The sequence below is a fragment of the Phacochoerus africanus genome, chromosome 16 (genome assembly GCF_016906955.1).
Source record: "Phacochoerus africanus isolate WHEZ1 chromosome 16, ROS_Pafr_v1, whole genome shotgun sequence".
Classification (NCBI taxonomy): Eukaryota; Metazoa; Chordata; class Mammalia; order Artiodactyla; family Suidae; genus Phacochoerus; species Phacochoerus africanus.
The window spans coordinates 45,708,325-45,732,576 of NC_062559.1; the positions used below are offsets into that span (position 1 = coordinate 45,708,325).

The 24,252-nt window shown below is 39.4% G+C and overlaps 1 protein-coding gene across 2 annotated transcripts in view; it reads left to right on the forward strand.

Moving 5' to 3' along the window:
- Positions 1-24,252, forward strand: part of SKAP2 (src kinase associated phosphoprotein 2) — a 153,550-nt gene that overhangs the window by 120,154 nt on the left and 9,144 nt on the right. For both annotated transcript variants that reach the window (XM_047763827.1, XM_047763828.1), the window contains exons 10-11: positions 11,774-11,851; positions 17,230-17,342. In XM_047763827.1, coding sequence (XP_047619783.1) covers positions 11,774-11,851; positions 17,230-17,342 — 191 coding nt within the window. The remainder of the gene's footprint in view (positions 1-11,773; positions 11,852-17,229; positions 17,343-24,252) is intronic.

The following is a 24,252-nucleotide window of genomic DNA, read 5'->3' on the forward strand; positions in this document are numbered from 1 at the left end:
CATGTGTTCTCTTTAAATCAACAATTTACTCTAAGGAAGGACCCTTTAGTACTATAGTTGGGCATGCCCTTAAATTTACGTGTTTGATTGCATTATTTAATTAGAAATAAGGCTTAAATTGCATTTTAATATATATAATGATAACATTAATCTTAACTAAAAATACCAGGAAGAGTTTGTAAAATGTCGTTATTTAACTTTTAAAAAATCTGAATAGTTGTGGTTTGGGGATGAGAAAACAAAAATGCTTTGTGCTACTGGAAGATAGACTAGGAGTTAGTCTTGGAGCAACTCTTACTGCCTAGACTCTAGGCCGCTAAGGTGACAGGGATTGGTCTTTCCAGAGTGTTCATGGTTATTCCATCCGCTGCCCTGGAACACTGTTGAGTGAGGCTGTAAGATCTGGTTTGCCTGCCACGTACCTTAAAAACACCCTGGCTCTTGTACATGAGAGCAGACGTTTTATTTGTATTGGCCTTATGTCTGCAGTCTAAGTAAGAGATACTTTGCAAGTGAGCGTTCATCCGTACCTTTAGAGGGGCCCAAATTGAACAAAGGTGGTTTTTTAAGCTCAGTTTTTTTCTTCTTATGTCCTTTGACGAACATCAAACCCTATTTTGCAGGAATGAACATCAAGATCTCCATCAAAAGGACTTTGTGCCTAAGCTCCCCTTCTTCCCCTCAGGTTCCACCTTGCTGCTTTTGGCAAGTCCTCCCTATGGAAATATCCTAGTTCTAGAAGATCTCTCATTTTCTAGGCACTATAACATATTTTATCATAAATTTTTGTGTCAAAAAATACTTTTCGCCTTAGAGTTGAAAATGCTTTAAAAACATAATTCTGAAAGTCTATGCACAGCCCCTCATAGGTGCATGGAAATTTGTATTTTGACAGTGCCATTCTTTTGTACTATGTAAAGTGCTTTAATTTGCTGCATTTTTCATGTCTTACCACAGTCAAAAGTGGTGAGGAACTAGAGCTATCTTACTCAGGATTAATCAATCTTCTTGGGCTCCTGGCTAGGACAGAAGCTACTCTCAGCTCTGCTTGCTTCAGGGCTTGGCCTTCTTCTGTTTTTTCATCATATTCAGTCTCTGAGAGGGAGGTGATGGGAGATGATTTTTTCCATTTGTGAGCTGCCTTCCAATGGAAAGAAAAATGAAGGGGGCAAAAGCCGAGCTGTTCACTCTTTGTAGCCATTACAAACATGACTCTTCTCCTGTTTTTCAGCAGTGTACACTATTTTTCAGGGGAACCTTTTTTTTTTTTTTTTTAAGACTCTCAGAGTTAGGTAAGTTATTTTGTCATTGAAGAGTGTTAAAAATAAGAATATATGTCAGTATGAAATCATGAATATTAACTTTCTCATAAGTTACATGTTATGGCATTAGGTTTAAGTGCTGTTTAATTAAATACAGATACAAGTGATGTGTGTGAGGTCTTACATTGAAAGAGAAGAAGAAGCACAATGTTTTTGAACTTGGGCTTTGGAGGCGGATTGCTGTGGTTCAGATCCTGACGCTATTTCTTACAGCTGTGTTATGCTGAGCAAGTTACTTAAGTGTTTCTGTGCCTCTCTTTCTTCATCTGAAAACGGAAATGACAGCAGTACCCTCCTCATAGGGTTTTGAGGATTGAATGAGATTTTTATGTGTAGTTTAGCAGCCAGCATGGTACTTGGTACGCAGTAAATCCTTAGATTATTGCTGTAATCACTGTTGTTATAAATTGTCTATGCACTGGGCATTGTACTGGCCGCTTCCACTTATTTTATCCTCACAACAGTTCTCTAAGGTAGAGTTCATATTTTGTTTTCCAGATTGAAAACTGAGGTTCAGAGATTTAAATTAGCTTGTCTAGTTTATACTGATGGTGAAAGAAGGTAATATGAACTTGTGCAACGTGAATTTTATTTGCTTTACCAGTTCCATTATAATTAATTTTATATTAGTATTACTTAGTGAAGTATACCTCTATTTAGAAGTTTAAAAGGCAAGTGACATTTTAAGATGCAATGTTCTATTTAACTTACATTTAAAAAATGATAGGGCATAAACCACTTGTGGGATGGAGATACTATACAACTGGATTGTGATGATCATGGTACAGCTATAAATGTAATAAATTCATTGAGTAATTAAAAAAATAAAAATAAAAGCACCTTAAAGTTGTGTGGATAAAGACAACATCTTAGGGAAGACAAAGGGTGGATTTAGTGATTATTAAATTCAGCACTCTCCAGAGTACTTCTATTCAGTGAAAAAGAAAGAACATAAACCACTTGAAACTTTCTGTGAAAGGAAGCCTCAGAAGATATGGTTCTAGGCCAGTGGTTCTCAAAGTGTGGTCCATATACTGGGAAATTTTTAGAAATGCACATTCTTGGGTACCACATCTACTGAAACAGACCCTGTGCATGAGACCCAGCAGTCTGGGTTTTCACAAGCCCTCCAGGTAATCCCGACGGCTACCCAAATTTGAAAACCACTTGTCTAGGTCAACAACACATCACAGTGATACCCCAGAGATGTTGATGTAGCTCCTACTATCTATTCCCAAAGTAAAAGTTACATATCGCAGAGGGAGCATGTAGTGATAATAGAAAAATGCAATTTATTTGATAATTGCTCTATAAATATTAAATACTCAATACTATGCATCTGGCTTCCATTCCTTGGCTTCTAATCAGCTGGTAGGTGTTACTTTCAGGCACAGCCAATTGAGCACAAAGGCAGGGGGTTGGGGGGCAGGAGGAGGGATCAAGGGTGACTCTCTTCCCACCCTCCAGGCTTCCTATGTTTGAGGCACACGGAGCCAGGTATCAGGATGGTTAGTTTCTGTAGTATTGAGCAACAAGCAATCCTCAACTAAGAGGAACTGACCCTAGAGTACGGAGAGGGAGGAAAAGCGATGAACAATCATTTTCATTGCATCTTTTTCTTTCTTCAGATATAGTTTAAATGTGAAAGTAGCACATTTAAAAATGAGGGAGGCTGAAGGATATAGGAAATAAATAGGGAAACTGCTGCTATACCCAGATTTAATTGTGGGAAAAATTAGGCAAAAGCAGTCCTCTTAGAATCCATTATAGCTGGGGGCGGGGAGGACTGGCCTCCACCAGACGTATTTGCTAGACTTCAGGAAGGAAACTCAGGGAAAAATAGGCACAAATGTGTGGTATTTAAGACAAATGTTTTAAAATCGAATAGAAATTAATCAATTAGTCTCAGAGGATCCCAATGAGAAAAAAAAGGGAGAAAAACTGAAATATATTATGTCTTTAAGCTAGAATCTATCAATGAATGTGACTTTTAAAGTGACATATATGAACCATGAAATGGCCAAAAAACTAAAGAAAATATGAAAATAGCTAAAATGTGTAAATTACACTAAAGGTAACAAAGAAGTATATAATTGGTTTTGTTTGTTTCTGAAAGTTATTAGGGGAAATAATTCAAAGAAAACAATTTTGTTTCTATTTTATTTGTTCCCTTTCTGTCAAGAATTATCCTCTACCTGATAAAATTGATGAGGTAAGAGAAGCCCAGGATGAGCAAAGAGATTATAATAGAATACCTACCTAATCAAAATCCATTTAGTTTTTATTCAACAAATATTCATGGAAAACGTATTTTGTTCCAGCCCCTGTGTTAGGCTGTGGTAATATAAATCTGCCCTTGGGGAGTTCACACTTGCAGGAAAGTAGGCCAGTAGACAAATATTTATAATACTCTGTGAGGAAATAAGAGTGGAGGCCTGTACTATAACTAAGGCTGTGCGAGCACCAAGGGAGAGTGGCCAGCGCCTGCAGGGGTTTGGGAAAAACACCCTAATTCAGGGGACATTTGAGCCCTGACCTAAAGATGAGTAGGAATTTCGTTTATCCTCTGGTCCCGGTGAGACGACATCACAAGACACCTTGTGAAGGAAATCACTGAATGACGGGCACTGTTTTTGAGGGAAGCCCACAGGTGATGGAGAGGTTCGAAGTAAGCCAGCTAGCAATTAAACTGTGAACTCTTCAAAAAGAGTGAGAAGTTGTAGCATCTGAAGAGTTCGCTGAGGTTGGACGTAGATTTATTGTGAGGATCTTGGGAGATACCCTAGTATGAGAGTGAGGAAGGCAGAGCTGGGGAGGAGAACCTGACCCCTGGCACAGCCCTGGCTAAGTACAGTCTGAATATGAAGAAAATCCAGCCTCGTAAAGATGGGTACTAGTAAGAAAGCATTTTCATAGTCCTTGCAGGTCATCCCAGGTATTCTTTGATCCTGTACCCAAACTTGACAGCTGATAGTTAAAGGCTGGTTGCAGTGTGGAATCCTAAACCATATCAATGAGTTTTTTTTTCAGGAGACTCTCTTGTACTTTGAAGGGATCTTTTACCCATCATGCAGTGGTCAGTTGGAAAATATTGGTTCATTTACATTATACAGAAATATTGACACAATTATGACCGAGTTAAAACACCACATTCATTAATATCAGCACCAATCTCATTCGAAACATCTTTAAATACTGAGAAGCTGTCAAACTCACATTCCAAGATATAAGTTTATAAAATTCTAATTTTGCTTGAAAGTTCAGATTTTATCATTGGCAGTAAATGTCAGTTGTTTTCATTGAAATATCAAACTCAGTTTGTTTTTGAGGAAATGCCTGCCAGATTCTTAAGTCTGAGGAACCATCGTTTGTCTGTCAGTCCTTCTTTCAAGTAAATACGATGTTCTATGAAAAGAGCAGCTGGTTCAGCCTGCCGCTTAATCCCTCCACATCTGGAGATGCAAAAGCCGTGCTTTATGCCTTCTTCTGATTTTGTCTCATAGAATATTAGAGAGACCTGTATTCAAGGTTGATGTTAAATGAAAATAATAATTTGTCATCAAGGAAATTCTTAGGTGAAATTGGCTTGCTTGTTTTTAATGCTGGCGGAGGGCAGTGAAGAAAACAGTGACGGTTTGGTGCCACTGTGTTGATTTATGCTGAGGTGTCAGCAGTTTACCGATCATTGCTCTGCAGCATCAGGGCTAATGTTAACACAATGAAAAAGGCAAATACCTTAATTTTATTATGAAAATGGTTTTGACCTCATAGACTCTCTACCCCTCAAAAGGGTTTTGGAAACCACTTCTGGTGCACGGGATATGGAACCAGACGTCAAATGGGTGATGATTCCTCTCTGGGCCTGCGATTTTTCTTTCTTGGATGCTTGAAAATGAGGTTAAGGTGCAGTGCACACGAAGAAAGTGAGTGTATTTGCATAAGCAGACAGAGGAAACAGAGCCAAAGCCTGTAACAGATGAGTTCTCCATTTATAGATGTGCCTTTTTCCTAAGGTTATGGCAGACAGTTCCTTATAAAACAGCCATGTTACAATTAAACGAACAGCGTATTTATTATTAGATAGCATTTTTTACAGAATAAAATTTAAAACAAACCAAAATCTATATCGAGATGAAACATTTTACTCTCTGCAAAGAATGGAATCAAAGCAGTTTACAATGAAATACATATGTAGTTCGTCAAGAAATGTCTGGGGATAATGAGATCCATATACATTTGGGATGTTCATATTAAAAATGAGAATTTAAAAGACCCCAGAATCTGAATAAAGGTTTCTGGAAGGAGATGTGCATGGTGTTAATAACGGTTATGCTTAAGTCTTTGATGACTTAAAATTTTTTTTCCTTTTTGCTTATCACTATTTTTTTTTACCTCCAGCAATGAACAGATAGGTTTTGTAACAAGAATAATTAGGAAAAAAATGTTAATTTAAATTTTAAAAAAGAACTCATATTCAGCAAACTGTAATTGTACAGAGCCAGATAGAGGTTACTATGACTGAGAAGTACTTTAATTTGGACCTTCTTGGGTTAAAAGAATTTTAATATTGTCAAATTTATTGTAAACTTTACTTCAGAAGCTAAAAGTGTGAGCTTTGTGGAATGGTTTGAAGAATTTCACATTATCGCATGCAGTGACTGTAATACAGCGAGACAGGAGGAGTCACATTTCATAATTTCCCCATGTCTAGTACTCTGTAGGAATAGGATCATTTTCTGACTCCCAGTAGCTTCTGGCAGATGGAATCTGGCCTAGTAAAAACCTTATTTTTAACCTATGTACTTTCTTCGCCTGCATAGTTGCCTGTAGAGTCTGTATAAGTGTGTGTAGTGTGCTCCTGCTCCTGAACAGAGAGGTGCAGCTAGCGTGGAAGACTCTTTCAGAAGTGTCTGCAGTGCACGTTGCATAGAAGGCAGTGCAAGGAGAAAAGAGCAGGGAGCAAGTGCCATGACCTTGGTCCAGTCATTCAACACCCCAGTTTGGTTCCCTTTAATGAAAGAAGGGAGTTGAACTGGATGATAGCTAAGGTGTCTTTCCTTCTAAGATTTCCCCCAGGTCTGTCAAATGAGCGCCTTGCTTGAAATTGAGGTTTTTTCCCCCAACATCCCAACCACGATGTTAACAAGTTTAATAGCTGTGAAAAATTGTTTTCGTGTTTTCAGATTTGTGTATAAGTTATGAATTTTAGTATTATATTACAGAAATTTACTATACTCCAATGGGCATTTCTTTTTGCTTTTTAAGTGCAGTGATAACTTTCCACAGTAAACCTTATAAGAATAGAATGTCAGGGTTGAAAATTAGATTGTGTGATTGAACAGGTATTATTTATTTTATTGCCATTATATCATATTAACCTTCTTGGTTGCTAAATTAATAAATGGTTGCAAAACACCTAGCTCCTTAGGTAATGAACTTAATATTGCATGCTAATTGTGGATTTTTTTCCCCCTCTGAGAAATCTGATTATCTCACTGTCCTCCCCAAATCCTGTTCAAAATGCTCCAGATTAGCCATCATTCTTTCTACTTTACAGAGAAGACACTGAGGATTAGGAAGAATTTCAAGGTTACATAACTTTTAACAACAGGCCCCGGTTGCCTAATTTCCAGGAGAGTAAACATGATTGCCCTTTCAGGCATCTTTATCTTTCTTTTCATTCTGAACTTAGTATAACACTAAGAGGCACATGCTTAAATCTTTATAGAAGTATGTCTCACCACTATAAACTACATGTCAGTTTGTTAACTAGGAGGGCCCTTTAAAAGTGTCATATTTTAAGTTCCCATTAATCCAGGGCTTATGGGCCCTTAAGGAACTCACTTTTCCTCATTGTTATAATTTTAAATTCCCTTGCGCATATCCCAGACTCTACTCTTTCACTTCTCTAGCAGCTCTTCCACCAGTGTGCCCCAGGTCTTGGCATGTCTGGGGCATGGCAACTGGAAATTCTGTTTCTAAATCATCACTGAAAGGATTGCTTAACCTAAGTGAACTTCAAAACAGTGCTATGGTTGGACAGAATATAACCGCATATGTGAAAATGTTTTCCAGGTCCACAAACAGCCAATATTCAAATAAAATATTAGCAAAAATAAAAAAGTATCTATAAACTGGAGATTTTAATAAAGTTCGAGGAAATAGCACCATGGTTTAGAGCTGCGGCATCAGTGGCAGATGTGAAAGTTTAAATCCCAGCTCTTGTTCTAACTGGATGAATGAACCTAAACAAGTTATTCAGCTTTGTAAGTTATATTTTTTTGCATCCATAAGATAAAAGTACCTATTATTACCTCATAGAATTATTATGAAGATTTAGTGTTATAATGGATATAAACACATAGAATGTGAACATTTAAGCAATAAATATTAACTTTTCTTGAGATAAATACATAGTTACATAATCAGATGAAGCCTGGGCAGGCAGAGATCTAAACCCAGGTTCTATTTCAGAGCCTTACTTTGGGTCTGTGTTTTATGTCTTTAAAATACATTGTAGTTCAGTTGAGCTGTTTTCTGAAGGTGTTTAGTGAGAAAAGTAGTCGTTGTGTGAGTCAAAGATTTTCTTGTGTTGTCCTCCTCTTCTCCCTGGAAGACAGGACGAAATCCATCTTCAGCCCTGATGCGAACATCATACACGCTGCTTTGGTGCTAACAAATTGTCTTTAGCCTTTTTCAAGCCATGTCATGTACATGTCATTTGCTTATCACTTTTCTTTTTTGGCTATTTATCCTTAGGAAAAGACATTAGTAAGCCCGAAATAGCCATTTTGTAAAAACTGCATAGCTAGACAGGTCTGTGATCCTTATTAGGGTAATAATCCATCTGTTATGGAACTGGATCAATTTGTAAATTAAATTGATTAATCTAGCAGGAAAAAAAAAAGGTCTTGACTTTTCCCACAGTAAGCATTTCCTTAAATGGTAGTCATCCTAAAAAGATTTGGGAAGACTCAATTTTCTGGTCTATTTTTTTCTCTTTGTTCATCTCAGAAAGAAGGCTAAGTATCCATTAAAAAGAAGAGTGAGAGTAGAGTTCAAGCTTTTGCATTCTCTAGGGTCCGATTGCTCTTAGAGGGTTTATGTTTTTGATGGGATTTAATGTTAAAACCTTTCAATGACTCAGAACCTTTTTAATACCGTTGGTTAGTTTAGGAAATGTAAAACTGTGCCTGAATTATCTTCTGCAGTTAGTTCACTTTATTGTTATTTTTGTCTTATCTGATCAAAAAAAATCTCCTGATGATTCTTCTAACAATGTGTGATTGGAATAATAACTTCACATGTTGAAGAGTTTTGTGCTGCAGCTGAGAGGCATGTAAATACAAGCTGCTTATTTGCAAGAAGCTTCCAGATTTGCAATATGATTGCTATGGTAACCACATAATGAAAACCTTATAACCATCTGTGTGGTTTGATGGATTTTACTGCATAGCTGAGCTGTTTTTGTTTACTGTTATTAAAATGTTGAATGGAATATATTAACCTACAAACATTGACTATTTGAGGTATTAATTAGTACTTTATAATGACATCGTACCTCAACCCCAAATAAAATACGTTTAATAATAAACCTAAATGAAACAATATGTGTGTATATTTCTAATTTATCGTGAAGGTGATTATTGCCTAGAATATTTGTCACTTGTCCTTATGTATTTTTTGAGTGGTGTGGAGTGATTTGCTCTGTTAATAAATGAATATAGTTGTAGGGTTTATTTTCATCATTTTTGAATCCATTTGCTCACTTAGTATTTCTTGAATATCTCCCTTAAACCAAATTCTATTCAACGTTCAGTATGAGGTTTTTTTTCCCCTAGATTAAAAAAGAATACACATACCAAATTTGATTTTGTTGTCTTCTATATGGAAGCTGTTTGTACTGTTAGCCTAAGATAAAATGAGTTGTTTGACTGTTGTTAAGAAAACTTGATGTAAAAATGTAGACAGCTTTGACCTAAAAATATCAGTACTAGGTGTGAAAAGGAGAAAGAAAGTGGGTTTTTGGGGGGGGTTTGTTTTTTTTGTTTGATTGTTTTTTGTTTGTTTTTTGACCCTCGTATCATCCTGAGGTTGGTGGGTGCTTAATTTACCTGGGCACAAGAGCTTTTTCTTTTTTGGGCCAAACCTGTGGCATATGGAAGTTCCCTGGCTAGGGGTCACACTAGCTTCAGCTCCATTTATAACTAGTCCTTCAAGTTTGGCATAAGTGAGATAGTTGTTGAAAAGAAAAGAGATGGGATTAAGTATGAGACTTTTTACTAGGTCTTCTGTGTATTAATTACTATCTCAACCATATTAAATTGCTAATATTAGTTTCGACTTAATAAGTATAAACTGCCAACGATTTCCAGCTGTTCCTTATATTGGAGCTTTCATTCTTTTATTTGCGTCGTTACCAAAAAAATGGAACAGTTATAATTGTCTTCTAAGTACAGTAACTCTCAACCTTGATCTCAATGCTGGTTTTTATTAATCACCACTTTAAACTTTGCATGAGACTTCTAAATTTACATCTGCTGTCCTGACCCCTGACCTCTCTGCCAGATTTTCCCATTGCCTCTGGACATCTCTTGGTTGCCCCACCAGCAGATTAAAGCTCTCGTGTCAGAAACCCAACTGCTTGTGTTCCCCCAGCAAAATAGCTTATCTTGGCTATTCCCTTTTTCGTAACGGTATTGCCCTTTCTCAGTTAACTAAGCTCAAAGCTGGAGTCATCCTTGATTGCTGTTCTTTTCCCTTAGCCCTCCACGTCCAGTCAGACAGAGTTTATCTTTTCCGGTTCCTTTCCCTCGCAGAACCATCTCCTTTCATTTCCTCGGCCCCTTCTGTCCAGGACTAACTTCCCCTGTAGCCAGACTGGGAGTGGTCTCTCCGCGCACCCCTCCTCCAGGCTGTCTGGGACGATGGGATCCGGCAGCCACTCCTCGAGCAACCTCGGTCCTCGGCTCAGACATCTTCTGGGGCTCTTCCTCCTCCCCAAAGGTGTAACAGCCTGAAGGCCATGGCAGGATGTTCACGGATCTTCAACACTTTGCCCAAATGACCAGCACGGTCCTCCATCTGCTCTCCCCCCACGGGAGAGCCACATTCTTCAGCTGAAATGGATATGCTCATACCTTGTTCTTTTGTCCATGCCTCTCCCTCTGTCTGGAAACTTCCTCCTTCGCATCTCTCCTTGTTCTCTCCGTCCCTTGGAGCCTTTGCACGTGTCCATGTAACGTGGCTGGCTTCTCCTCTGCCCTCCTTCAGGACCTTGTGCCTCGCAGGTCAGGTCTTATGCCCTTTATCCCATTTTCCTTTGGGTCTAGAACAGTCATTCTGTCCCCTCTCGCTGGCAGCTTCCTCGCCTTTCTGGTAGAACCTCTCTCTTGCAGGTAGTTAATAGTCAGTGAGTTAGTAGTCACAAAGACTGTCTCTGTATTTGTCAGTATATGTTTCTTTAAAGCGTAAGTTTTTTTGAAGTTATGACTCTTTTTGAACCCAGTTGTCCTTTTACATGCCGTTTTGTTCAAATGTTCTGCCTTAAATATTTCTAAATTGTGTGTAAATCCTTAGATGGGGAGGTGTAATTAATATTTCTTTCATGTAAAAGGCACTGTCTATTGACTCTTTAAAATTCCTCCCGTTTTGTCTTATGATTTTTCTTCCTATGACTTGGGGAGGGAGTGTGATGGGAGAGAAATAATACAAGGATATATATGAATACATGCAGGTTAAAAAAAAATGGGACTTTGTAATCACAAAACTGAGTTTGAATAACAAACATTGGAGATTACTTTTTTGAGTCTCAATTTGTTTTTGTGTAAAATGAGGATTTGAAAACGTTTACCTATGCAATCTTAACATCTGCTGTGATGTATGACACAGTGGGTCCTCAGTGTGATTTGGGAGGCATTACCTTGAAGGGTGAGGATCCTTCTAGCATCCTCCTGTGATGATCGAGTGAGACAGCATGAAGAATCTGATACCTAATTAAGGCTAACTACGTTTTATATCACACATTTCCTCTTTGCTGTGCAGATGTCGAAGGACCAGGATTTTACCTGTAGCCCTCGTGCCACCTAATGATGTGGTCCATCCATAGAATGCTGGGTGTCATTTTTATTGGATTTGCAGGGCTTTTCTGGACTTAAGATTGTTCCGGATGAGTTGCTGTAAGCATTTAAACAAAGATGCGAACCATTAGTACATATCTTCAAGTTTTTCAAGCCAGCCAGTCCGATTGCTATTTGGAAAGACCTAAAGGTGTATTTGTTCCGCTTCAGATTATTGAGGCCGGGCTGTGAACGTTGAGGGGTTTCGTTCTCTGACGGGGAATATTTAGGTGTTAGAACCTTTTCCATTAGCTCTTCGGTTGGGGCGAATCCTGTGTTGTTCTCCCCGAGGAAACCCCGCGATGTACCGTTTACGTTGCCATTTGTTTACAGAGGAGGAAGAGGAAGGTGATCCGGGGAAGGAGGAGGGACAGAGGAAGATGAGTCAGGACAGCGTTCATCACACCACAGGTAAGGAGTGGCGCGTATTTGCGTTTCGCTCGTTTTCCTCTCACGCACGTTCTTACTGCTCTAAAGCCGTGTACTCGCCGCCCTCAAGTTGGCTCCTTGGGTCTGGATATCTTATGGCCGATAAGCCGCTTAGTCCCATTTAGGATGCATGAAAACCACTTGAGAAGGATTTATAAAGTAAGCCAATTTATACAAGGTATTCCTTCCTGAATTACTTTGTAATGACTCAATTAGCTTTCATTTCTGCACAAAGGAGATTTAGTTGCATAAATTAGCTTATCATCATTGAGGAAGTGTCACTGCTAAAGGACAGTTTATAGATACAACATGCAGTTGCTGTCAAACCTCTAAGAATGTAATATAGACATCTGTGTATACTTTGTGCTTGAGCAGAACAGACTTCTGCCATTCAGAGACTAACAGGGGACAACAAGTTGCCCAGGGGACTGGCAATGTAGACATCTCTGAAAAGGTCAACTTGACACAGGCTCTGACAATCGACCCACAGCTCTGTCTTCTTTGATAAAAATCAGATAAACTTAAGACTGCTAATTGATCTGCAGCCTGTTTAAATGTTGGCCATGCATATCTTCATTGCATATGATTAACGCAGAAAGCAAATGAATTGGGTAAGAAATGCCAGCGTCCAGTGACAGCAGCTTAAAAATTGGAAAAGGACACTGGTGGCCTCGAAGCCTAGGAAGGATATTCCCCTTATCCATTTCCACTTGGCACATGGCCCCAAGTACTAATTATGACTGAGCCTGGAAAAATAGCTCCACATGCTGTGTACAAAATCACATGATACGGGCAACTTTCCTGGCTGGTTGTTATTTCCAAATAGCAAGAGATAAACCGTATCTGTAGTGCAAGCATGAGGTTAGTTTTGATAAACCAGCAATTATTTTACACGGAAAGAAGAGAAGGGCTGCCTTCTTATCAGGACTTTACACCTCTTCATAGCCACATGTCAGCTGGGGCAAGGTCTGCCATATCGTCCCATGTCCTGCCAAGAGCTCCAGTTGGGGGTCACCTCCCCTCTCTGATATGTGCACACATCACTCTTCCGAGCTGTCAGGGGCAGGGTGGACAAGAAGTGTGTGGTCAGGAAGTAGCTTTCCAGAGACCTTCCTACTGTGACATGTGGCAAGGAAACAGAGGCCCAATTTCCGGACCTGGACAGGAAAGCAGGAGCAAGTTGCTGCAAAAGGTTTTGGTTTGCTCTTTGCAGAGAGGAAGCGAGACCAAAACCCCTCGACGTGAGTACTCTGGTCCTGCAGAATGCAGCTACAAACAGCCAGGCTCAGGGAGACCTGGAGGACGATGCTCCAGAGCAGTTTAAGTGTGTACCTGTTGTTATGTGTCGTGAGGCTGCTGCCAGAAGCATGTCGTTCTCTTTTTTTAAAATTTCCATGCAGGTGTGGGAGGTCAACCCATACAGATATTTCTTTCCCCAAATATAAGAAATTTGGCTTAAAGCAATTGTGTTTTTCAAAAACCCTTTTAAGGTAACCATCTCTCAAAATTTTGCCTTCGAGGGAAGGAAGAAAGAAATCCGTTTTTCCTCAAAGGAACGCAATAAGGAGATCTAGCTTTTCATGCCATAATTCTTATCTTTAGTGACATGAAATTCTTTTCAAGCAACAGTTTTAATGCTTTTGCATAGCAGTGACCTTTGCTCTCCCCAGGCTGTCAAAGACGTAACACTAGAAGTTTGTTTGCCGGGCAGGGCCGTGAGTTGACAAGGGTATTACTATCTTGCTGAGCATCACATGATGTGAACTTCTAACCTTACTCAAGAATGTTCTTTATTTTTCACATCGGATTTTGCTAAAAAAATTGTTTTCAGACTCTTCTAATGTAAAACATGTAAGCAAAACCAAAATTAATCTTGTATTTCTTACAACTTCTTTCATGTTCAAGCTTATATAACCTGCATATATTTTATATATATGAAAATAAAGATTCCATTTTCTATTTTTGAACATTGTGCACCATGCATACCTTTCTAAAATCGTTCTTAAACCTATAACGCGACCCAAGGAGAGATTCCCTATTATCTTATTTCTGCATGTTTCATCCACTGTCTTCATGTTTTAAAAATCTTTTCATTTTGGCAAAAGTAAGTACTCCAGTGTTTAGCTTATACTTTCATAACAGTTCTGTTATCATTGCCCAATGATCTGGTTTTGCAAGTTTAACTTACAGGAGCAATTACATTGTTTGTATCCTTCACAATATTTTTTTCCTTTTTTACCTTTTTTAACCACATATGCCTCTCAGGACAAGAAACATAATGAAAAAGTTTGGGGGGGGGTAATTTTGAAAATATAGATCTTGATGTGAATAGAATAGGAAAATTAGTTCATGCAGTAAAGACAATGAAACATTTAAACCCAGATTGTAAACTTATCTGTGGTTTATGACATTATAGCCCAACCTAATTTTTTGCCATTGTTGTTTTTAAAAAACACAGCTCACAGGGATTAGTTTTCAGTTTTAGTGTTAACTTTTGTGACCCCTCTGTGCTTCTAAGGCTGTAACGATTCAATTTTTTGTGTATTTTAGGCACACTTGAAATTTAGAAAGGTAAACCAGAGGAGCTTGCTGCTCTCTAAGGAACAAGATAATTCTTAATTTTTTTGTCTAGAAATTCATATGAAGAATTTTGACATCGCTTTCCTGAGGAGACCAAGGCCAATAAACATACACGGCGAGGTTTTCTCCCCAGCTGCTTCTTCCGCATCATAACTTACATTGCACGCTGAAGTAGATAGAATAGTAAATTGTGTTTACAGGTAACCATGTGATCTGAACAACCTATTTTTTTTTAACAGAGCTCACATGGGGGACACAGAAATGAGGCTGGTCTTTGGGTAACATCATCATCAAGATTGCAGAAATCACAGTAGAAAATGCATCTTTTTCCCAGGATTGCCAGATCGCTGGCTCTGTTGCCTCTTTGCAGCCATGAGATTTAATGAAATGCCCGTGATGCACATCTAGGGAGAGATGCATCTTGCACACGGTGGGGGTCTCCCTTCCCCTCCTGTGCTCCTGTAACTCCCATTAGTGTTAATGGGAGTTTCACCAAGCGAATCGAGGGGGAGAGAGACCCCAAAGTGCTGCGATTATGTGTTAGAATCACCATTTACTTTTCTTTTCCTTCCTTCTTCCCCACACCTCTTAAAAAAAAAATCTACTGAATGAAAAACCATTGTGAGAGAATCTGAAAAAGGAAAGAGCAGGTGAACAGCTGAAGAACCCACTGGGATGCTCGAGCTAAGCCAAAACTTCTCTGGGTTTTAGCCCAAGTTGTGTTTCTTCAACCTTTTGGGATCAAGCCTGAGGCTGAGCAGCATGGGGAGCACACAGGAGCCTCGACTGGGGAGCCCAGCCATTTAGATCCTTTTACCTCCTGGCCAGTGACTAAGGGGGGGAGGGCCTCGCATGTGAAATGATGTCATCCTCTCTTTGCTCTAATTCCTTGACTTTTAAACTGACACTGACAGACTGCATGGGGCGCAACATTTGACCCAGTTAGCAGTTGATTTAATCTGACTAGAATGTTTCAACTTCTAAATCTCTATTTGTCTAAATAAGTGGTTTTTAAAGGAAATCAGTCACTTTATTATTAAGTAATTTTTTTCTAAAAAAGAATTGCCAATGTTTGGCATGATCCGTCCAGCCAGAGCGCCCTCTAGTGTCCATTCATAGAATTTACATAATAGATGCTTGGAGGGGGTGGGGAAATGTAATGTACGATGGCCACGGGCATTCTCAGCTCTTGGTTGGATTCCCAGGCTTGTGTAGGTCCCTGCTGGCTTCTGTGATGAGCGCTCAGATGCTAGAGTGGAGAAGTCAATAAGGTGTCTGTCTCTCTCTGTCCCCTTCCTTCCCTCTCCTCCCTGTCTCCGAAAATAAGAGAAAAAAATTAATAGAAAATATTCTATTAATTCTTCGAAAATAAGAGAAAAAAATTAATAGAAGGATTTCACTCGATTGAGTATTCTGGTCCTTGTTTATTTTCTTAAAAATATAATTGAAAATCAGCATCTTATTTCTTACACAGACAGACCCCGCATTGTTCAGATTTTCTTTTTGGCTTTAAAGAATGTTTCAGATACTAAAGAGAATTTTTGAAATTTCTAATAAACTTAACACGTTGAGTAATTCACAAACCATGTGTAATAAGGCAAACGTCCTCAGGACCGGCTAGTGTGACTGGTTGTGTGGGACTTGCCAAGGAGCCTGCTGTTTGAGAGCCATAGAACAGAACTAAGATGACAACCCCAATCCAGCGTGTGTCTCCGCAGCTATTCCCTCAGAATTCAAAGATGACATTCCAATGACGGAAGTTGTCAGCACGTGTATGTTCTGCCTGGTTAGTGAATACACGGACATCTTATTGATGTTACTTGCATTCTTTTTGTGTTAACTCATCAAAACTCAATTATCATGAAATTAAAAACAGGAAACGGTTCTCAGTGTAACAAAAGCATCCAGTGTATTTAACTCTATGCTGTGTTTCAGGAGACCCACATTGTATAAGTGACAAAGCATTTATTACCCAGTTTATTGTGGTATTACAGAGCGAGAGCGCTAAATAATCAATCAGTTAATGGTCTGTATGGCAGTTTGAGCACATCCCATCCATTGTGCTTATGCTGTTAGAAGGATGAGCTGATAACTCCAGTGTATGTTGCATGTTTATTCAGAGCCTAATGTCCTAAACTGGGGCTGACAGAAATCATGAAAAATGCAGCTTTGGCACTGGCGATTTCAAAGTTCCTAAAATATTTTAGAAATCACTTGGAGAGGCTTTGGGTACACAAGTCCCTAAAGACAAGAGCTGGAATTGTCCCTCGGATTACTTTCACTTTATTCTCTTCCTTTAGCCAGTTTTATGTTGTTGTGTTTGTACCTCAGGTCCTTTGTTATTATTTTATGACATGTCCCAGATTCTGTAAGCTGCTTCTTTCACAACAAGTTTATCACATCTCATGGCTACTGCTCATTATGCAGGATGGCTGACTCTTCCCCAGAGCAAGCAAGTGGGCTTAGGTCTGTTATATAAAATGAATGGGAAGGAACTTTTAGGTGCGGGTTTGAAGAAACATGTTGCAGTTACAAGTTTTAGGTAAAAACAAGAAAGGGAGAGAGGAAACAAAGAGACATTCGAAATCAGATCTTTTTGAAAATGGTCCTGAATTAGCTGGTAGCCCAGAGTAGGGTTCTCGTGTGGATGTCATCAACTGTTCTTTGAAGGAGACCATTTTGGTGATTTGGGGTGGCCCTTTACTTGCTGTTGGTTCAGTTTTAAATGAGGGCCCATTACAGGAAAGCTCTAATTTTTGTTTTCTCCTTCTTCTTCCTAGGAGATAAAAGCACAGACTATGCTAATTTTTACCAGGGTTTGTGGGACTGCACAGGAGATCTTTCCGATGAACTGTCATTTAAACGTGGTGATGTGATTTACATTCTGAGCAAGGTAAGCAGTTCCCCCAAAATGACACCTGTAAAGGGTGACTGCAAAGCTGAATTTTCATGCATTTGGATTTGCAGCACTGGGGAAAATGCCAGTTGGAATTCTTCTAGGTCCTTGGTAACAATTGGGAGTTCACAATAATTAATTATTTTGTCAAGTGAAATGTAATCAAATTTTGAACACAATCAGATAACAGGATTCAACTTAACAGTGTGTTTACCTATCACTTCAGCCTTTGGCTCCCATCCACGTACTGCCTTCTCCAGAAACAATGTGCTTATGTGAAAGTTAACATTGTAAGGTATTAGGTTATTTGTTATGTTTTTCTTTCCTCTTCCTTTTTATTCTTCTGTGTGCTTATTCTGATTTTGTCTGCCATTCACTACTGGAAACACTGTGTTTATAGAACAAGTTTTTCATCTCTATGTAAATACATTGGGTGTTCCGACAATTTAAAAGCAATACTTTTCAAACAGGTTTCTGTCATTTTTTTAAAAGTTTAACATAATTTTAATTGTAAACATAATAGAAAAGTATGTTGCTGTGAACTCATCCTCACCTATGAAAAAAATCATTGTCCCTGCCTCTTAAGATTCTGGATTATTCAAAATCTTTCTGTCCTTAGATCTAAAAGTCAAGTTTCTTAATTGAATATACTTCTAATGACATGTGTGGGCTCCTTTAATTTTCCTGTCATAACTGTGCCTACTGTAATATGAGGATTAAAAAAATACCTGCCCCAATCTATTTCATGAGGCTGCTTTAGAAACAAATGATGTATGGAAACTGTTTAAATCTAAGTAGAGAAATGTTACATAAATCATGAGTCTGGGAGTTTAATGTGCTTTGTTGGTTAGAAAATATCTTGGACTTTTCGGGAAGATAATATGACTTGTTAGATACAAAAGGGAATTTGGAAATAAGGTCACTTATTGACTTAAACACTAGTTGACTGGTGCGTAAAACATACACAGAGAATCTTCGAACATTCCAGTGAGAGATCTTAGGGGTCATGTATCTATCCTTGGTTTTACAGATGAGGGAACTTGGGTCAAAAAAGCACCAGAGCCAGTGCTGAACCAGGCATCTTGACTCCCAGACCAGGGCTTTCCACTCTTTTTTATTTTTTTAGCTTGTATCTATCTTCCTTCCTTTTTTCCCCTCCCTTCTTTCCTTCCTTCCTTCCTTGTGTTTAATTTAAACTATTATAAAGTACCTATAATGTTCAGGGGCCCCTTGTAGGCACCAGGAATCCAAAGAAAATGAGATATAAGGACTTGTAGATTATCGAAGGGAAAATAGTAAATACAGCCAAGTGCGATTAACTGCTAGTTGAGATTCCCAAAACTAAGACCTGTCTCATTTATCTCAGTCCTTTGCTCACTCGTTTGGGGGTTTTTTCTGTTTTGTTTTGTTTTAAGAAAGATGCTTTCAGTTCTTGGAAGCTATAAATAGCCATATTAACAACTCTTGGATTAAGCCTATTACAGAGCATTCAGTAGTCCTGTGTTCAGACAACAGCTTTTTGAGTTGGTTCCCTAATATAGAAAGCAGACTGATTAGTTTCAGTTCTGGACAAGAAACTTTCTTGGAATCATTGCTGAAATTTACTTAGCTCACAGTTTCTTTTACCAATTTGGCAGTATAAAATTAAATTGTGTGCAAAATTGCATATAAAATTAATTATATTCATTCATAAGTGATTGGTTTCCACTTGGAATTTCAGACTACGGGGATAAAAGGCAGGTAGCTATTCTGTTCCTCTGGTAAAAAAGGAACCTTCCAAAGCCCATGTGGGTCTGTCCTCGAAGTCTGCTTGATGACTCAAGCTGCCTTTGTTGCCGAAAGCCTCAGAGAACCAGGCTCTGGGACAGGCTGGCAGGCAAGCCCCGTTCACTTGGCTTGTGTTATTTCTACCATCGCCTCAGAAAATCATTTTCGGTGAATGTGAAATTGAAAGTACAATCGTCGGTGTGTATCAGGTTTCTAGGATTCCGGGGACAGCTATTCCTGTTCTCCAAAACCTGTTTTGTGGAGATTATAATTTTATATGTTCAGCCTGTTGTAGGGCGAAGGGCAGTGTGTGATCCACTCGTAGGAAGAGTATACTCTCATCTAAAATTTCTAACAGCTATTATTTGGGTGTAGGCTGACCAAAAATACTGCCTTCATCAGCCTTTCACGAGGCTTAAAGTTCTGCCGTTGGCATTTCATGAGAGGCCTTCTAGCGAGGGCCATTTTATCTGGAGCTCATTGTGGTTTTTGAAAGAGGACTTGGTGAGCCAGCATAGCACCGCGTTGGCTGGATGATCAAATACCCACGTCTACCCAGCTGCGGTCCTTGTATAGTTGGGCAGGTTGGTCTTGGTGAGGGTGAAAGAAAGGAGACTTGGCTTTCCTTTGTGGAATTTGGACAAATTGTGGGCCATGGATGGGCATCTTGGCTATTGTTTGTCAGGTTGCTTTGGGAGTCAGGATGTGTTTGGAAAGACTCTTACTTCCCTACGCGGCTTTGGGCAAGTTAGGATAGGAACCTCTGGAGACTCTAATTTTATATTTGCTTGGTCTTCCAGTATTTAATCAAAACTTTGGCAAAAAATGACCACAAAATGATATCATAAATTTATTTAATATGTGCATGACCATGGCAGTTTGAATGCTGGGTGTTATTATAAATTCAGAACTCAAGGCTCTGAGAACAAGAGAGCCAACGATTGCTCTAAAGGGCCTGTTTTTAGATCAAAGTAGGGCTGATGCTATGTATCAGTAGGTTTTTTTTTTTAAGTTCAGTAAGTATAGAAATCACTAGCATTGTTAGGTGCCTAGAAATTTGTTTAATCATTTGAAGAGTTAGATTTTGTGATGAAGGAATGAAATTTTGCCATTTGAATTTATTTTTTACACCATCTAGTGGCTCAGAATGAGTGGTGCAGGTAATTGCAGCTAATGCGCACAATCAAAATGATGTCATAAATCCAACTTTAAATCTAGCTATGGGTTATTACTTTCCTATCTCATGTCAATAAAGTATAAGCATTAATCATGGAAACTCTTTTCATCATTCTGAATTAAATGTAAAAATTGTATATTTAAGGAAGAATGCATTTTAAGGAGTCTAACAGTATTTAGAGAGATGTTAAAAATGTGTATTTAGTAAAAAAAAAAAAATTAGTGCCATGTCCTTTCTAATGAAAAACACCATTTAAAAGATTTCGAAGAAATACAACTTGCCTTTTTCAAATGGACTGATCTAGAGTTTGTGGTATTTAATTATCATTGATTTGACTCACCCTCTGGGAGGTTGTTAGTTCTGAAAATAATCTTTTTGAAAAAGACAACACAAGATAGGTTAAGAAAAGATGTGTTCTTTCAGTACAAATAAATATTTAGATAAATCAGGAAATAAAATGGCATGCATTATAATAAAGAGCATTTTAACTTTATAACTGTAAGGACAAAAATACTTAGCTAGTTTGATGATTAGGCTCTGTTTATTAAAATTCACTGTAGAAATACTTGATTTGAAAATTTGGTGTTCTGTTTCTGTTGTTGCAAAGGAAGCCTTGATGGAGTGTCAGCTGTGTGTGCTCAGCCAGCCTGGGGCTGATTTGTTTATTTTAAGTCTCTTTTGAGCTTATGCAAATACCAGCTTTCCTTTTCTATCTTTTAGTGAAAATCAAATGTTACAATAAAGGAGGAAGAGAAGCAGGTACCTGCCCTTCCCTCCTCCCTTTCTAACATCTTCCAATTAGCAGCTGTCATGTGACCCCAGCTGAGCAAGCTCCTCCTTCAAAGTGTCCAGCATTTTCTTGGTTTTAACCTTTGAACCTCACTAATAATAAATCTAAATACTGCTTTCCTAAAAGCTCAGGAGGCAGACCTGACATTGCACCCCCTCTCCCCGGTGGTGCCAGGCAGTTGTTTCCTAAAAACACAAGCCCATAACTTTTTGCTTATAGGTCTTTTCATAAAACATTGCTGCTGTTTTTTTTCATGTGTTTAAACACTTCGCCTACTTTAATAGTTTAGTGGAGATTTGGAAACCTGTTTCTTCCCCTAAGGGGAAAAAAAAAGGACTTTTGTAGGGATGAATGAAAGTGGAATATATAATTTTTATGACCACTATGTTGTTAGTGAAGTTACTCTGAAATACAAGCCCTAGTTTCAGATTTATTTGATGGGGAGGAAATCATATTTGAGGTTGAAAATATTTTATTTATTTGCTTATTTATTTGGAATCGGGTTGTTTAAAATCATGCTAAATTCTCCTAACAGGTTTGCATTTCAATTTTATTATCACCTTAAAGATGGACATAATATCTTAGTTAATAGTATTGTGTTTATGAAATGTTATCATTTTAATGGCAGGATCCAGGTTATATAGCTATAGGCATATTCCATAGTCCCGCATACCTCCTTGGTTATGTTATTCCATTTGCTATACTGGATTTACATCATCTATTAGTGTATCTTTCAATCTGTACTTGTCAGTAAATTGCTAACCACATTCCTGTCCTTACTTTTAAGGCAATAAATTACTTTTAGAGAATTAATGACAGGAGAGCTATGCTTCAGCAGGAAAGAGGCATGCTGCTTTGTCTGCTATTAACAGAAAAATAAGAGAGTTAAGAATCCTGGAATATTTCATCTAGTCTAGGACATATCTGACTTGGACTTGGCAGCTTTTGGCGACATTTTATGAAGTCAAAAACAAGAAATGTAGGTTGACAGTATTCACTAGTACACAATAAAAAGGGCATTTTTTTAGAGTGTGCTCTTTGGAGTTTCAAGCATGGCCTTCCCTTATGTCTGTTTGTGACTTTTTCCCAGTGATTGGTGAATTAAAACTGTCCTTGATCATCTGCTTCTCATTGTGAAAATGTAAAGATTCTGTTACCAGGGCTTTTTTGGCTTCAGACCCACCAGAGAAATAAAATGCAATGAAAGTCTTGCTGACATCTATTGGCAGAGGGAAATACAGAGTTACTTTTTAGCTCTTGTAGTTTTTCCTTTGTGACCATCTGACCCTGTGCCCCAAATACCAAAACCACTGCCGAAGAGCAACTGGGACATCTTGATATAGGACACACGCTGGTGATGCGAAGCAGCTTCCCAGGGCACCATCGCATCTTAGAGTCTTCCGGGAAGGAGGAGGAGTGTTTCTGCTCGAAACTGCGCTGCCGGGGTCTGATGGCTTTCAGTCTGTACGGGGGCCTTGGGACCTGAGGGAAGTGAAGCTCAGGAGGCAGACCTGACATTGCACCCCCTCTCCCCGGTGGTGCCAGGCAGTTGGTGGAAACAGCGCTACACACCGAATTACGTCAGAAGTTGTTCAGGTTCCGCTCGGGGGTCTCCTCTTGTTACCTACTTGCAAAAAACATGCTCAAGAACTTCCCTAGTTTCTCTTAACGCAACCTGGAGGGAGCTTTGCAGGAAAACGTCGGCAGGTGAAAGGGGAGGCCGGCTCTCAGGAGTGGTCTGCGAGGAAGAGGGGAAACCAGACGGCAGCGCGGCAGGGGCGGGCCACACAGAACGGGCGGCGGAGGAGCTGCTGTGGCCGCAGAGCCTGCACGGTTCAATTCTGCATGGAACGGGCGAAGATTTTCCAGGCGCAAAACAAAAGAACCTCAATGAAAAGGACCATGTTGGTAATTTTAAAAAAACTTAAATTGAAAAAAATCTATGATTTTTTTTTAATGCCCTTCTGCTCTCCCCCAACTGAAAAAGTCAAGAACCTCCCTCTGTCTGGCACACTCTCACTCTTTTGAGATGTCTCCCTCCTTATCTCTTTAAAAGTCATATTCCCTTTGGAACAGCGCGTAATAATCAGGTTGCCTTACAGCGCACTCCAAAGTACTCCTTTTGTTGTGGTTGTTGCCCTGGCATTTGGCTACACCGCATAGTGGGAAAGCAGGAGGAGGGAATGAAAAAATATCTGTTGAAGTTCCTGTCGTGGCTCAGCAAAAACGAATCTGACTAGCATCCATGAGGACGCAGGTTCGATCCCTGGCCTCGCTCAGTGGGTTAAGGACCCGGCATTGCCGTGAGCTGTGGTGTAGGTCGCAGATGTGGCTCGGATCCCCTGTTGCTGTGGCTCTGGCGTAGGCCAGCGGCTGCAGCTCCAATTTGACCCCTAGCCTGGGAACCTCCATATGCTGCAGGTATGGCCCTAAAAAGACCCCCCCCCCCCGCAAAAAAAGTATTGCTTGCTTACCTACAGTGTCCTATTCAAGATGCTTTTTGTCCTCTGTTTCATGAGATAACCCTGTGAAGGGTATGGTGTTACAGTTTTGCAGATGAGGAAACTGATGCTGAGTAAGTTATTATGTAATTCACCTGAGGATACCAGCTAGGAAATACCTTCTTCGGGTCTCAACACTGAACTGACCCTAAAGGTTTTTTCTCTTTCCCTTTTGCAACATCCAGGAGGGCCAGGACCAGGGCTCTTTGTTTCTCTCTCTCAACCCTGAATTCCTTGAAGTAGGCACTGTGTCTTAAGTATTTTTGAATCCCCAATACCAAATGTTATGGCAGACAGATATTTAATACATGTTTATGAAATGCAGTTAAAAATAGAAAATAACCCTGAACTTCTTTAAAGAATTTAGGATAATTGGAGTTCCCATCGTGGCACAGCGGAAACAAATCCAACTAGGAACCATGAGGTTGTGGGTTCGATCCCTGGCCTCACTCAGTGGGTCAAGGATCTGGCATTGCCGTGAGCTGTGGTGTAGGTTGCAGATGCGGCTCGGATCTGGCGTTGCTGTGGCTCTGGCGTAGGCCAGCAGCTGCAGCTCAGAGTAGACCCCTAGCCTGGGAACCTCCATATGCCACGGGAGTGGCCCTAAAAAGGACAAAAAAAAAAAAAAGAATTTTTTTTCGGAGGTAGGCGAACCTTAGTGCTAGCCCTTCA